A 17253-nucleotide genomic window follows, 5' to 3' on the forward strand; every position below is an offset into this window, starting at 1 on the left:
GATATTATAATTTAATTAATAATATTCCACAATATTTCTATATGTTTATTAGTAGCAAAGACGAATAAAGCTTTTATGTGTTTGGAACGATATGAGAGTGTGTGATTAATGACATAATGTTCATTTTGGGGTGGAGTGCACTACCCTTTAAGGCTCGATTTTCTGGAAATCCTAAGGTTTTCATTAGCATACACTTAACTGCGTGCATATACATTACCTGACGGCCTGTATGTGCATTGGCTGTGATCGCCGGAGCTTTTGGGCAGGAGAGTGGGGGGCGGTCACTTTATTACTAGGGGCCCGTGGCAGTGGGGCCACTCTGTTGCCATGGAGTCCACTGCCATCAGTGCTGTGCAAGAGAGGGGCCGAGTCTGAATGCTGGGTCCCACAGGTTGCATAGATGCTCTCATAGGAAGAAAGAGAGGCCATGTCATTCACCAGGGCCTCCAGATCTACATCATCCTCTGAAGTAAAAACAAAACACGCATGGACAGAGATTGAGTCCTAGATCATCCACAAGCCACAAAATTGTTTCAGCAGAAGCCACAACATTAACAAGTAGCCGCAGAAATACACTCAATTTAATTACAATTGGATGCTGCGATCAATCATGGGTTATTATGCATATTAACTGAGAGACTGTGTGCAATTATACTATTAAGCAGAACAACAAAAATATATTATGAAAAAAAGAAATAAATGATGGTCATGCCTTTTTTTTTATAAACTCTGGGAAAGTTTTTTTTCTTTTTGAATAAGAATTGTATTCAGCGAGAATGCATTAAATTAATCATACTGATCAAGGTGAACATATTAGAATGGTTTCTGTAGGAAATTGGAAACAGACATTTTAAACTGTAATAATATTATTATTTCACAATATTATTTTTCCCCAAGTGTATTCTTGCTTAAGAGAGCATTTTTTTAAATCTTGAAATCCAAACTCCAGAAATGTAATATGCATTATACATACTGTAACACCATATACCGTCAGTAAAATAAAAAAATAAATAAAAATAAGTTATAAAAAGTACTTATATATTCTAAAATAAAACATCCCATTGCAGTGAACCAATTTAACTTAACCATTAAATTAATCATGTCAGGTTTTTAGGGAAAGTAAGGCATTCTTCACACTGGCACCACGGTTTGACTGTCGGCTAGATTGTGGAATGCTGTTTTAGCGTCACGCCAGGCATAATGGGATGCATGTCATCCAAAATTCCATTTTTGACTTGCAGAACATTCTTCCAAAAGTCTTGGGGATCAGCCAGGTGTTCTTTGGCAGATGAGAGATGAGCGTTTATGTTCTTGGTTAGCAGTGGTTTCCACATTGCTCCTCTCCCAGCACACATTTCTTTGGAAGAGTTTTTTAGGATCCACTGTGGCTTCCTGGATGATTTTAAGCTGAGCCTTTGGACACACTTTGACAGATCGGCCACAGAACATTCACCACCATGTCCACTTGTTTTCCATATGCATTATGGTTTAGTGGCGTCCCAGAATTTCAGAAATTGATATAACTTTGCGTCGAGGTAAAAACTTTAGTTACTAGTTTTCTGCTGTGTTTTGAGCCATTTTCTTTGTTTAACTTAACGTGTATGCATCTTGAGACGGTGTAGCATTAAGGATCTGTGACATACTGGTCTCATTTTAAAAAAAGTATTTGCATAAACTATGAAAACAATGGACTAAATGTACAATGGCGCTAACAATAAATAGCCACAAGATGGCAGTATCAAATTAAATGAGTAAACACCAAAGTGGTCAGCGCTTTGGTCACATTACCCAGTGTTCCCTGATCTGATTGAATCCCTCTAATCTGAGCAATTCATCTTGAGTCAATGACCCCGCAACGTTACTCGCTGACATATCCAAAACCAAACAGTCCACCAATTTTCCTCACACAGAAACACATAATCACAATACATTCTGTTCTGTGGGAGGAACAGCAGGTGGTTTGTGGAATTGCTCTGTAATAACGGTACATGCCTGTTAAATGAAGCAAGCAGGACAGGTTCAGTAGTTGGCATGTGCATTTTAACTAACATAGTTGATGACTGGAATGCTCTAACCTAGTGATTCTCGACTGGCTTTGGACCTCAAACTGCATTTTTTCATTAGCGTTTAACGTTGTTTTTCCCCTGCCGTCCACAACCTTAACAAAACAGCACTGAGACACGCTTTTGGGTCATGACCCATTAGTTGAGAAGCACTTTGTTTAATCAAGGCCCATAAAAACCGAGCTTTTAAGGCCCTAGAGTGATTTCTTCAAACAACCGGTGCATTTAAAAGGTTAACAAATCATGCGTGATGTAATGCTAGTCCAGTGTGGGTCACCAAAGTGTTTTTTTCTTCATCAGTGTGAATGGTTGCCACTGCCGAAACATGCTGTCCTATTGTTAAGCTAAGGATTTGTAAAGCAAAGAGAAGGTGGCGAGATGGCCACACCATCAGACACAAATACACAGAGACGTAAACGTTTATAGACTAGCTAAAAAGGTTTTGTAACAGTAACTGAGCAACAGAACCACTTCTCTAGTTCATAAAGGGATTCAAAGCCACACCAAGTACGATAACAATATAGTAGGGATGTAACGATATTATCGATATTGTGATAGTCTCGATATTATCGTGGTCACATGAAGATAAGTCTTCTGGCAAAATGTATTTAAAAGTTGTGTTTTTAGCCATTATGCTTTGGTCACAGTATCTGTCAGTTAAAAGTGTAGTTCTGACAGGTAGCAGTTTAAATGCAGTCCAAATTGATTTGCCTTCTGTAGGGTAAAGCAAAAATAATATACCTTATTTCAAAAACGGGTCTCAATCAAAAGATCTGCTTCTCACTTTCTCTTGAGCAGCAGCAGCAGCAGCATCTGAGCTGTGCATTCCTTACATACCCCAGACCCACACACTTCCGCGTGTCCGAATTTAAGTGTTCGTGAACGTAAGGAAAGAGCTCAACGAGTGTCCTGTGTGCAAGGGAAGTCTTCTCAAACGCAAGCACGCGCATAAAAACAGGATGAATGAGGCTGTAAAACAATCAGATACTGCAAGCACAAGATCTTCGAGAGGTACAACGAGTACAAGTGTCAAACGTCATCTTCCCGTTTGCCGCTCTCAATGCTAAATATGCTTTGAGAGCTGTTAAACGTTTTTTCCCCTCACATTTCCAAACACTCCCTTCCTCTTTTCTTCGTTTCACATTCCTTAAACTACAGTCACGTTACTAACAAACACTAACATGAACAGAACATACCACGGTATTAACACGTAATGTTGCTTATTTAAAAACGACTACCATGCTACATTAAAAACGCTATTACCATAGTAACAAAAAAACAATACAGTTGTGGTATGTATATTTTTGCACGTTATCGTGGTAATACCATGTTTTTTGTGTTAGCAACATCACATGCATGCACTGTAGTGCACTCTATAAATGGCGAAGGACAGAGAGGAAATTGTTAAAAAAAAAAAAAGTGTAGTTATTTCTTTGCATATTCTCGTAGTTTCATAAAATGATGTTTTATCCACATATAGCACATGGAATATTTCAAAAAAAGTTATGTTTCTGTGCCTTTGCCCTGTCTACAGGGTCTGTCTATGGAGGGTCAGAAAGCTCTCGGATTTCATCAGAAATATCTTGATTTGTGATCTGAATACCGACGAATATCTTACTGGTTTGGAATAACCTGAGGGTGAGTAATTAATGACGGTTTTCATTTTTGGGCGAACTATTCCTTTTTAACATGTTGTTACAGATTGTTGTAGCGCCTCAGTTCAAGGGTCATGTCAACCAATCATATGTTCATGATGGACAGTTAAGGCAAGAAATGAACATTGGACATCAATACAAACTATTTCAAGTCCAGGAAAGTTGATCTACTCTAGGTATGTTTGTCACACAATATGAATTCTAGAATACGATTGGTCAGATCACCTGTTGGTCAAGCTTCATTCAAAGGGTTAATTCAGTGGCCAGGTCTGACAAATGCTCCAGAACATTCCTTACAACTGTAAGTTTATTCTGGTTTCTCATTTATATTATTAATCATTATTATTATTATTAATCATCAGTTATTATATTAAGATACAATAAAACAAACAATGGCAAGCAATACAGTGCAAATAAGTAGACAATTACCTACAAAACTATATCATTCATTAGCACTTCATAAGGAAGATTCCTAGCCAGCAGTGATTTTTTTTTTCTTTAAACAGGATACAAAGATCTCTTCAGAGGCTTATACAGACTGACTGTCTCTTTCCTGTTGTTTTTCTTTCAGCTCTCTTTCCTCACTGTGGAACTGAGTTTCAGAAGGCGGTCCAACCTCATATGCCCAGCCTTCTCTCTCTCTCCGTGTACTGAATATAGGTCACCTCATATAACTCCAGCCTCAACTTATAGAGCGCAAACAGGCATGTAAGTGCAAGCATGTACACACCGCTCCACCCAACCAGGGGCTGGCCACAGATGACCAGAAACAAACATAACAAGAAAGATTTATAGGCTTTCACACTGTGTGTGTGTGTGTATGCGCGTGTGTGTATCCTCAAGTGTGTGCATGTGTATGTTTGGGATGCAGGAGCACTGCCATCCCTCCCTGCCCAGTAGGAAGCTGGCTTAATACACAGACTAAATAATATCTTCTTTAGCATCTATAAATGCAGAATAGTTTGTGTGAGGATTCAGAGCACAGGGAAAAAATAAACTTCTCATAAACAATAAAAGTTAATGAAAAGTCCCCATCAAGACAGTGCTTACAAATTTGTCCCAAGAAGTTGATTAAATATGACAAACTCTTGATGACGCTGTCATATTATTACTGTAAAATGTAAAAAAAAAACAACTAATATATATATATATATATATATATATATATATATATATATATAGAGGGAAATTATATATAATGTTAGTTAGGTAGTGTTAGTTGCTGTAAATTAGTATTTATAAATCTCTTTACAATTTACAAACAATACACAACCAAGAAGATGTTGCATGTTTCAGCATTTCTGTGGTTTTCTGAAAAATCTATATGCTTCAGGGTAGTGACACGTTAAAGCAAGGCAGCATCTGGGCATCTGGAGAGCAGCGCAGGACACAGACACACACACACAACAAGATCCACGGCCAACAGCCTAGCTCACGGCTATAAAACGGTTAGCGATTCGGGGAAGGCCCTGGCTTGCACAGCTCGTGGAGGATATACAACCCTAAATGCACACAACCACCGCAGCTACAGGAGGGGTCGCCAGTAACCTCCATGACCTTACAGAACCCAGTGACCTCCACAATGCTACAGAGGACGAACGCTGCCTGAGCGATCCATTTAGATGTTGCCACTAAAAAAAACTGCACCAGAAGTAATTGAATGTGCAGGAATAAAACAAAGGAACGACCCTGTAACCCACCTGGGTGGTTAGGAGAATTCCGATTGGACGACTGCTGGAAGCTTGAACCGATGAGATTTGATGGTCTGTGAGAGGGAGTGCGGTCAACATTGTCCTGAAGAGAAAATTGGAGAAGGTCAGACAGTTCAAGCAGGAACATAAAATATATATATATATGAAGAGATGCATGTGAGATGATGTCCCAGCCACTTTATTCCATGATCAACTGCCCCCAATACTTGTTTTAGGCTATAGTGTGCTTCTTTTGATGCAATCATTTATCCCAAAAATTCTGATTTTTTTCATCACTTGCCCACCCTTCTGATATTGTTGCATTATTAATTTTCTCAAGTAAAAAAATAAAAGAAACACTTAAAAAGCTTTGTACAGAAAGGAAAAGCAGAATTATTGTGAACAAAAATATATATAATGCATGTCTTTGACAGTAGCAATTACTTGAGTATGTGTGTATGAAAGTCCCATCCATCATTCCCAATGCATCAACATAGAAAGCAGAACAAAAAAAAAAAAAAAAAAAAGGCAAACTAGAGAAACAGCTCTATAGCTTTTTAAACCGCACACACAATCTCACACCATATAATTCAAAGCAGAATGCAGAAAGCTGGGAGAAATAGTCCAAGAAAAAAAAATAATAAAAATAAAGCCACATTTTCAATTTCCAGTTTTCTAGGAAACCTAAGAACATGGAAGCCGAGTTTCCAGGAACTAGCCTCTGCCAGAGGTCCCCATGCTCTCTTTTCTGCCTGCCTTCTTTCTATTTCTCTCTTCTGCGCTCTCTTCATGCTGCACCAAGCCAGCCGGCTCTCAGAAAAGAGAAAAACATCTATAAAAACGAGAAGGGAAATTTACAGCTCTGAGAAAGCTTCTTTAATGCTTTAGCCAGTCTACTGTTAATCCTGCACGGTGTTAAAAGAGCAAAAATAAAAGCAGTGCAACAACACCAACAGAAAGTATTTATCCACTTTTATAAACTTCTTTAAGTAGGATTTAATTTGGGCCACATTACCTGAATTTTAAACTGTAATGGCTTTTTTTTTTAAAAAACATACTTTTTACTCCCTTCAAGAAAGCTCAAAAGTGGAACGCACCAGGATCTGTAGCAGGGGATGACAGAGGAATGCGAGAGGGTGTGTGTGTGTGTGTGTGTTGTACTTGGATGGGCTCCAAGCCTTGTGTCCGTTATGTAAACCTTAACCTCCCAGCTGATTCCAAGGGGCAACAAAGGCAGCGAATTTCCTAGAAAGACAGGTCACGTGACCCGTGTAGAGCCTTGACTACTGACTAGGCTAAAGAGTGGTTAGAAAGCCGAAGCATTTTGGAGCTGACCTCTAACCTCGAAAGCTATAACTTGGCCATTCTAGGCACTGCAGAGATACACAAACGCTTTGACAAACATAAACACAACTGTTCAACTTTCCCATTTGGCTCTTGGTGACCAGACTCCAAGCTATAAACCTGAAACACAATCCCAAGTCTCCTTTTGACCTACGACCTTTGACCCTAATCGTCAACCTCATTACCCGCAAGCAAATTAAGACTTGCAACTCTCCACGTAACTAATCCCTAACCATAACTAAAAAGGAAGAGAAGTAACAGACATAGAGAACAAAACATATAGAGAAATTCCGGGCAGGAACAAAAGAAAAAGAAGAAAACAAAAAAAATAAGCTAATAAAAATGTCATTGCAGTAAATGCACAATATTAAAAATTCATATAGATCATCTAAATACATAAACAATTAATAATAATAATATCTGTAATTAGATAAAGAGTATTATACAGACATGGAGGACCAAAATTATTTTAAATAAAAATATTAAACAAATATTTCAATTAGATTTGGCTTATTTCCAATCCAATCCATTCGATTTTTTGTGTTTTATTAATGATCTAATTAGGTATTTAACAACTTATTTAAAATGTTTATTGAATGATTACATTTTAAGTCATTCAAATCACATAAATAACTAAATGCTAAAAAATTTTGAATAAGGCCCCTTTAATGGCTTAAAGAGAAAAAGAGCAGAAGCACAGTGCAAGCCAGGGTGCCTGAGTTGTGTATGCCTGAAGTGAATATTTGGGCTGCGTTGCCCCCCTGCTTGGGAAGATCCAGGCCAGGTGCCTGTGGCTCTGAGAAACCCCCTGCAGTGTTATATACAGCAACAGACAGAGGGCGGCCCACACCCCTGCCTTCACTGTATACACTCAAGCTCTGCCACGTTCACAAGCACCAGCCACTAGTACAGCCATCCCTGGTGGGGGCAGGGTAGAGGGAGGAGGGTCTGAGGAAGAAACAGTTTTTGGAAGTGCTGGATAGTTTAGAAAAGTTAAATGAACAGAATCATATTAGACAGCGAGACAACAAGCAGAGTCAAATATAGAGAGAGGCTGACTGCATAGCCCGGGTATAAATAGCAACAGCCGCCACTTTGCATGTCAGCATGTCAGCTGTGCGGCACCATGGCAACGCCATGGCGACAAAAGGCATGCGGACATGCCACAGAACCCTTGAGAAAGCGCTGTGCCGAAGCAACGAGTCCCCTCATTCTGGTTCAGGAGGATTCGTGCATGCGAGCATTCGGCATTTCTGTGCAGATTCCGCTCGAGGAGTCATTACAGCACGGTCAGGAAACACTGACACAGTGCCCTGCTGAACTTGAAAGCTCTGTAGACTCCATTGCTTCGGAAGGAGCAAATCAGATACCGCTAAACTAAGCTTTACCTGGTAGTTCGGATGATGGAGGAAGTAGTCTGGGCATCCAGCTAAGGCCATACTCGGAGTCCCTGCAACTGCTTTGAGATGTCACATGTACCTCCAAACCCCTGCGCAACAGCCTGAGAAAAAAATTATATTTTAATAATGCAACATATTAAATCCCAAAATAACTATGATGACCACTTTGCAACATTGATATGTGTTTTCTAATCGAACCGTTTAAGGTAATAAATCAAACTTTGGTTTCAGTTTCTTCTAAAGTTGGACTTACTGAACCAATATGTAAACAAACTGAATCAGGAGTCAGAGTCAGGTGAGTAAATGATTCAATGAGTCACTCATAACACAAAACTAATTTATCAGATTAGTAAGAGTCACTACTGTTCAGTTAACAGTTAAGACAAACAAAACATTTTGGTAAAGAGACTTTCTCTCAGTCAAAAAGATTTTTGGCTTTTGGTATGAACATGTAAGGCTTAAGATTATCTATAAGCTAATGTGCTTAGCAATGACTAAACAAAGACTGTAATGTTTTGAAGGCTTATTTCTTGTAATACCGAATTTTGTCAGTCACTTCCGCCAATATGGATTTTAAAAAGCAGGCAGGACTTCTTGATATTAAGCGTGTTCAACCTGAAGCGGCCTTGCAGCGATCGACTGTTATATGACGTTAAAGCACCAAAAGAACAATTATAAACAGCATATAGAACCGCAATACTTTGATGTTATACACCGACCGGTCACAGCAACGCCACTTCAAGTCGAACACACCTATTGACTGCTTGACTGACTTCCTGTTTCAGTTCAAATGAGAACCTTTAACAACCTTTACATAAAAATGTCACAATTTAGAAGCAATAATAGGCTATTTCGGTCCTGTTTTGAACTGTCCTCACCAGAACGCAGTTTAAAAGGCTCCAATTTAATAAACTCCAGTGAAATCGGTTTTATCAAAGTCTCTTTTCAGCTCATTCATATGCTCCCTCAAGGTAACTTATAGTAAACTCTTATAGACATACTAATCAGTCTATGTGGTACAAGATTGAAGCATTAACAGTTTGTGACTGTAATACTTTGTCTGCTGTAGCACTTTAACAGCCAGCTTGTTTGACACAGCATGCTACATGACAGAATCTACTACTTAAAATAGCACTTCACCATTTCCAACTTATCTCAGGAGAGCTGGGCGATGGGGGCTACGCTGTGGTAACACTTAAAAAGTGAGCAGGAATGAAACTGATTGGGAAAGAATAAGAGCAAACTGAAATGAAGTTTTGATTTCCATTCTGGAACGTTTTGATTCCAACATGCTTGGAAGCACTGAAGCATTTTTTGACAATGTACTTTAGCACCACATGAAAGTCCAAACTGAGGACCAGTAAGCCCCAACGTGTGGTGCTCAACGCTGGATTCAAAGCTCAACCCTGGAGCAGCTGAACAGCGTGAGCACAGCACCAAAACCTCAAATTAACATCCAGCATTGAAAGACCGTTCAGGCCTGCTACGCATCAATGGCCAAGCTCATTATACTGACAGAGAAGAAAGGCGACACACATTCGCGCACATACACAGATTCTTGCTGATGATTGAGACCGCACTAGGTTGTCACTGTTAGAAGCATTCAGGTGCACTGGGTTTAAAAATGACTAGTCAGCGGGGTCCCCGAAAGACTTGATTCCTAAAGAGGTCATATGATGCTATTTCGAATTTTCCTTTCTCTTTGGAGTGTTACAAGCTCTAAATGCATAGATAAAATACCATAGATAAGAAGTTGCAAAGATTTAAGTTTTCAATACCAAATCACATTTCTTTATAAAAGTCGCTGTGTGTCGTAGTGAAAGTGAAACTACTTGCTTTGTGCAGGACGCAACAAGAAATCAGTGTTTAAGTTGTATTCACAACACTGTTCCAGAACAGTTCAACAAATATTACAGTGTTCAATAAAACCAGAGGAGCAACCTATGCTGGCTGTGCACAGAGACTATAAAGTGAGGCAATACTAACTATTCAAAGACAGTCTGCGCTTCTAACTTACAACCTTTAAGTAAGTTACATTTGCTTATTACAAGAACCTGCTACTTACTATTCAAATGCAAGTTTTCGTCAGTGAAGGGTAACGTTAGTGCTTGTTTTTCACCGTTTCTCCAGTAACGAATGCAGACGTGGTGTTATGTTTATGAGATGTGATCGCAACGAGTCACGATGCAACGGCACGTATAAGGACAGTACAGTCATTATAATCAGCAAGTATGCACTGTATGCAACATGCTCATTTGTAAGGTGTTTTATTGTTTTGGTGTCATGGTGCTGGGACGCAGCATCACGTTATAATAAGGGGTGTAACATTTTCTGTGAGACCCTTGAGGTGTTTGGCCAATCACAACGAACTCGGGGTGGCTGGCCAATCAGACCACACCTTGCTTTATTACAGCAATGAACTTTGAACCCGTTTCAAAAGGTTGAAACAATGTACAGTATGCGGAAAATAATGTGTTTTTTGCACCTTAAACTGCATATATACATTGCATTACACCAAATACACAAAATAATGTTCTTTTTGTCATACGACCCCTTTAAAACAAATAAAAATGATTATCTGAACATGCTCCTCACTTTATTAATATGTAGGGCTGGGCAATATATATTGATGTATCTGCACATCTCGCGAATGCCGGTTCTTTGATTAGCGGTAAATCTCCATCAACTGTTCTGAAATGGAGGGCCAGTTAATACACAGAGCCATAGATCACCGACAAGCTTTACACAGATCACAACCAGCTTTACTAAAGTGATGCGCATGAATATATCAAACAATATATAATTGCATGGCCCTATTGATATGCTTTCACAAATGGTGGCACACACAGCTCACAGACACAATACATCCATCTAAATGTGTTCTACTGTAGTGGGGCTTTAAAATGGATGAGTCGAAAAAGCAGATCGTCAACCATCTCGCTTTGCCTGCACTCAGAGAGCATGGTATTGTCTGAAGTTCCTAGGCACATCGTACATTACACACTAAACTCATGTGTCATAATCTGAAAACCACATGCACTTGGTTGACAACAATGAAGCCATTTTTAAAAGCAAAAACTAATGAATCTTGTGAAATCGTTATGGTTGAGGTTTTAAAGCCTGCGTGAAGACCAGATGCATGACAAATTGACTTTCCATAACTGTCTCTGCGCTTTAAGTTCACCAGGATTGATTCTCTGCATCATCTGGTGACTCGAAGAATAAAAAGAGACAGAATCCCCGACTTGGTGTTGAAATCCACTGCAAAAGAAAGTTCAAGAGGTTCCAGTTCGTTTATCTTCACCTCCCATAGTTTTGAGTGCTGATTGACAGTGACTCTATTGTTGTCAGTTACGTAATCCAACCTGTTATTGTTAAGATATCAGACACTACATAAAGCTGCCACATACCGATATGGTCCACCAGTGTTTTGGGTAGCACTCCGCACAAGAACCGACAAGAACCGTTGAGTATAGAGCAAAACACAACCAGATTTAATGAAGATATATATACACAAAGCTGTTAAAGGGGGAAACTCATTGTGTTTAAGAGATTGGTGAAATTCTTATCATGGAGGCAAATTAAGAGATCCCACCACTGCCTTAGGTATTTCAAGGCCTAGATTATCATTCCAAGTGTGTCCTGTTCTCGTCCTCCCTTTAGTACGTACATAAACAGGTCAAGTGCCCCTTTTTTCTTCATAATAAAGTTGCACCATTCTTTCTGGAACTCTCAATTAGGAGAACAAGACAACCACTCAGTAAAAAAAACCTACTTTTTCTATATCGAGTCACCCACCACCACCGGATATTGGCCTTTGCAAGGTCAGCCAGGTCAGATGGATCCAAAAACAATGATATAAAAAGTACCTGGAGAGCTTCATATCTACTCCAACTCTAGCTATAGTTCATGCAAACAAGTACTGTAATGCATCCTGGGAAATGCCAGGACACCTCATCCAGCTCCCCTGTGCATTCTATTGTACAAGGTTACAGCTGGGCTAATCAATATGTTGGCGTGAAAAGTGGTACACATGTGTAGAATTTGGTGACTTCAATATCCACTTGGATGATAATGCAGAAGAAAGAAACATCCAGAACTTTTTAGCTGTACTCACAGTAGTGTATCTGTCTGTTATGTGAATGAGTAATCAATTCTGGCTGTTGATGATTAGCCAATAACCAATAAAGGACCTATATTTTGTTTAAATAAAATAAAAAATAAAAATCACACATTCTCACATTCTTCCTCTGGAAGTGGTCGAAAATAGACAAGCTCTAAAACTTTCAACACAGAGTCAAATTAACAGAGTCTTCCACTGCACCCAAAACTTTGAAGGAATGTTGCCTGATTTTCTACACAAACGGTTTGCTACGGTTCACTTTTGGGGGGGTTGTCCATTGGGAACAGTATCTGGTACTTTTTTTAGTAACATCTCGGCATACCGTACGGTAACCAAAACGTGACATATACTCTATGCTAAGCACTGATTGGCCTGAGAGAATCATCAATACCCGAGTCACTGAACTTGCAAGCAGACCCGCTAGATTTCAATCAGAACAGCAAGAGAAGGTATGAAAGCAACCGTTTTAAATGAGTGCACCTTCTTTTAACAAACAAAAAATGTTTTGTGCTCTGCTAGGAAGTAAAGACGCTCCTCTCGTTGATAGCCAAGAATCAGATCGAGCGAGAGCTTGATGGGGCAGTGCAGAATTGAAGCGTTTTCCAGGAATCATGGCAGTAGAAGCAGCTATAACGACATGTGGATAATCCCACCCACTAAAGCGATACTAAACTGAAGTGGAAACGCAAACTGAACAGAGCCTTGCCATGCCGTGCTGTACTGTACTGAACTATTCAGAGAGACATACCACGCAGCTGCATGTGTTGGCTACCGGTAGTGGTCAACCAGTATATCAACCAAAATTTGGCATTTTTCAAATATCAGCATCAGACATTACATTTTTCTGTTTGACTTTTATTTTCAAGCAGTTTTTTCACTGGAGATGCATGATCAACAAACCTTAAACTTGTGATTTTTAATTATGCTGTGCTTTATGTGTTTGCCCACTGTCATATTCATGTTATTTTCACTGTGTGCTGTATGTAATATGAGTGTTACTTTGGCTTTTTTCGAAAAACAGAATTTTCAAAGCACACAAACTACTCAGAATACTGAGTGCCCTCTTGGTTACAGTATTTATTTCACTTTTTTAAATATTTATTTGTAAAATCTCTTTGTCTTATGTTTATATTACATATTTATATTTTAATCCATTTTCAAATTATTTCAAAATTTCTTAAATATTAATTAAAATTAAAAAAAGTGCCACCCTGCTTTCTAAGATATCGGCATCTACCTTCAAAAAACCCATATCTGTCGACCACTAGTTACTGGTTACAGTTGTTTTTTTTATAAACAATTTTACACAGACTAAAGAGCAAAAAAATTACATTTGCTACAGAAGTTATTCATCTTTGTTAAAAAAAAAATTAATTTACTCAGGTTTATGTTAGCCTGAGTAAAAAGAAGCAGTTTATAAATTAATTATCTAACGTTAAATAATGAAGCCCTAATGTAAAGTGTGACAGAATAATACATTTTTAATATAAGTAGCCTATTGGGAATAAATATTGAAGTATTTGGCGCTGTGACGAACACCACAGCAAATAAAAAAATCTGAAATGGCATTCAAATATCCATTAAAAATTTGGAATCATATTTAGCAAATTATTCTTTTTAGTATTTTGAAGTGCCCACAATATCATTATCGTGATATATCACATTACCGAATACCGGCACATGCCTAGAAAGAAAGTTAGAATGTTGGACTAGCAACCATCAGAGCTGATCCATTCATAACAGGTCGCAGAAGAATACAGTGGACAAAAGAGAGGAGTGGTGTATTGTGCTGTATTGGATTGCATGGAAGGTCTTTAAGCTTTGGAAGCCAGCAGTGGTGTGGTGGGGAGATCAAAAGAACTAGTGCCCTGTGACGGACTGACGGTCCATCGGAGGCAGCTGGGTATGTGTGTGTTCCAAGACTCCAAAATCAGGTCAGAATCTATCTAACATGGACCACCCGTGTGACCACACACAAACAAAAGAGCTAGCGAGAAAAAGAAAGAAAAAAATCAGACTGGAGACAGAGTCTGAAGCGCAACGCAGACCGACACAAGTTCCCACTAACTGTCTGTGCAAGTCAGCAGAGTATGATCAGTTATGACAGTTCATGTGTAGTTTTAGTGAAATTCTGCTTTAAATAAACCAGCTTCGGGTTGACTGAAACCACTTTTGCATAGACTTCAGCGAGTCTGACCAAAACAAACACAATGGGTCTTGGATCAGTCACCAATAGTTAAATTAAGAGCACATGTAACACTACTCTCGCAGGCAAAATCTCTAATAATAGTGCAGAAACTTCTTTCGCATCATTTCTTGCTGTCTCTCTCGCACGTTTTTTTTTTCAACAAGATAACTGCTGTTTCACAGTACTGCAGAGTGCGCACGGATGCGTTTATTTTTAGGCTGAATACTTACATTTGGTGCGAAAGATTGAGGGAACATAGCTAGATGAAGTAGGATGGTAGGAGCCAATTTCAACATTAGAAGTTAACTGATAGCACTTTATCTTCCAAAATATGCAATCAAATTGAAAACTTTCGGTTGTTTTGTTGTCGCAAACCGCTGTGTGAATGCTCCTCAACGTCATATCGAGATACATCTCAAATCCTAAACTATACACCTAATTATACAACTATACATCTCACTAATCTGCCATCTTGACATAAAGATAAAACCATTGCCCACAACTAAGAGGATAAGCATAAGGAGAAAAAAGGTACAATCAGGGCCATCAGAACCAGAATATGTTGATGTGTTTGATGTTATCAAGTGCCTCCTTTTCCTTACCTCCCTTAGTGAACACTAGATGTATGAAATTGTGAACTGAAATGACACTAAATTGAACCCTCTAGCCCTGGAGGCGGCAATTTGGAGTTGTCGTCTTGCTTCATTGCTTTTTGCAGAATCTCTGCCAAATAAAACCCACACATTTCTAGTTGAGATGTCTGTGAGAGAGGGAGAATGACAAACTCATATATGTGTGCCTGAACATGCCTTTAAAAATCCAACCCCTGCACTCGGCCAGTCTATTGTTAGAGAACCACTGAACAACTTCCCTTCCTTCCTTGACAAAAGAAAACAGATACACCTTCTTTGTGTAAGTGCGTGTGTGTGTGTGTGTGTGTGTGAGAGAAAGATAGCGTTCTCGCACAAGAACATTACATAACTTTTCTGGACAATTTCTTTGGACAGCTGTTTGAAATGAAAAACAGCTCATTTGCATGTGAGACATGCAAATCAAAAATGAGCACAATCCCATAATGTAAGATTAAAGCATTTGCAGTTTTTAGTTTATTAGCACACCATAGAACATCAACATTAAGCATTAGGCTCTCGAATAAGATAACTGTTATCTGAAAGCCAAATATAGCCTATGGTCCGAAACACATGTAAACATAAGGTAAGGCCAATTGTGCAACATTGTGCAAATGTGCATCAAAATTTACAATAGGAATCTTAAGGCCTTCCCAGAAATCATGTCAGATTTCAACATAATTTAAACCAGAAAGTAACGTAATAAAAATCCATCCCATAGTTTCGTTTACATAGGCTTTTTTGAAGCGGCATGAATGCAATCCAATAACTGAACGTAATGCATTAAATAAGAAAAACACTAAACAAACGCGGTAACTTCTAACTTATCAAATTAAACTCCATGTACAACTGCCTAATGAACAGCCAATCATAAACTAACACTCTCACAAGCACCTACCATAACGCAGCAACTTTTCTCGCTTCGTTTCAAACACGGCGAAAGTAACAATTGCTCATCAAATTAAATCAATAACCGCTCCGGTTGATTCAGAATCACAACAAGGAACCGATTCACAGGAGTCGTTCGCTTTGAAATTGCTACACGGCTACACGGTGGCGATCTTATGCTGTTGATTCATTACAAAGAACCGAGTCTTGGGAATCGTTCGTTCAGAAATGCGACTGCAGAGTAGTGCTGAATGTTCTCGATTCACTAAAAAAACGACTCGCAAGATTCATTCATTTGAAGAACCGGAGTACCTTGTCGTTTTTTTAAATTCACCAAGTTAAATACTTTTTTTGTGTTTTGCGCTGTTTTAATAGTACTGCGCTTATTAGTACTGCGTTAAAATCTGTACGGTCCGCATCGTTCGATGTCCTTTACCAGATCATGAAAAGCACACCATGTAAATCATTCTCTTCCAGTATTTAGTCTTTTTTTAAAGAACCGGTTCTCGATTGCTGAACCTAAAAGCATCCACACTAAGATCGACCTAGAAGTAAATCTAAAAATACATGCACTCTTGAAGTTGTTTGTAAACACGCGAGCGCAAACTTTACCGGTATTGGCTGCAAACCTGACCGACTCTGTGATCGAGACTAGTTTCACTCATAAAACTTATATGCATGCATGCATCTCATTCATAAATGGCAAGTTTACTTTAAATCGAGCCTATTGTGAAACTCCTTTGCTGACGGGTATGTTTTGGCAGCGAGTTACATTACAAAACACTAAATAAATGCGCGTTCATACATTGCATCCGCGCACGGAACCATATGTTCTCAAAACAGCCCCCATCTATCCATACAATCTGGAATACTCACCTCCAAATGGGTATTCTTCACGGGGAAAGAACGGCGAAGTGGAATCAAAAGAAAGGGTATTTAACCGGATTGTTTTCTGCACACGTAGGAATGGCAAAAAGTGCACAGGGTTAAACGTCTTCGTTGTGATCCTGCATGTTGTACGAGGTTAGAGCCGCGTCCGCACAAGTTGGGCTCAGCTGACTGCTTCAAACACACGAGGGTTAGGAACTCTTCCAGCCCCGCCCCCTTTACGCGCAAGACACACCTCCTTATTACAAGCCGCCTATTTTAACCCATTGTTCTAAATTTCAGGCGTATACCTTCAGGATGATCTATGACTGGCTGGTTTTATCTGTTTGAGTATCAGCTACAGCACACCATGCATAACACACATTCCCAATGAGAAAGCGGCTG

At 39.1% G+C, this 17253-nt stretch overlaps 1 protein-coding gene across 1 annotated transcript in view; it reads right to left on the minus strand.

The window, feature by feature from the left end:
* The window catches only part of grb10a (growth factor receptor-bound protein 10a), a 42754-nt gene extending 25702 nt beyond the window's left edge, over positions 1 to 17052 (minus strand). The window contains exons 1-4 of the mRNA XM_043217586.1: positions 16858 to 17052; positions 8142 to 8254; positions 5419 to 5512; positions 218 to 464 (exon numbers count right to left, since the gene is read on the minus strand). Coding sequence (XP_043073521.1) covers positions 218 to 464; positions 5419 to 5512; positions 8142 to 8192 — 392 coding nt within the window. The 5' untranslated portion in view covers positions 8193 to 8254; positions 16858 to 17052. The remainder of the gene's footprint in view (positions 1 to 217; positions 465 to 5418; positions 5513 to 8141; positions 8255 to 16857) is intronic.
* Between the last annotated feature and the right edge of the window lie 201 nt (positions 17053 to 17253).

Source organism: Puntigrus tetrazona, chromosome 19, assembly GCF_018831695.1.
Source record: "Puntigrus tetrazona isolate hp1 chromosome 19, ASM1883169v1, whole genome shotgun sequence".
In the NCBI taxonomy this organism is placed as follows: Eukaryota; Metazoa; Chordata; class Actinopteri; order Cypriniformes; family Cyprinidae; genus Puntigrus; species Puntigrus tetrazona.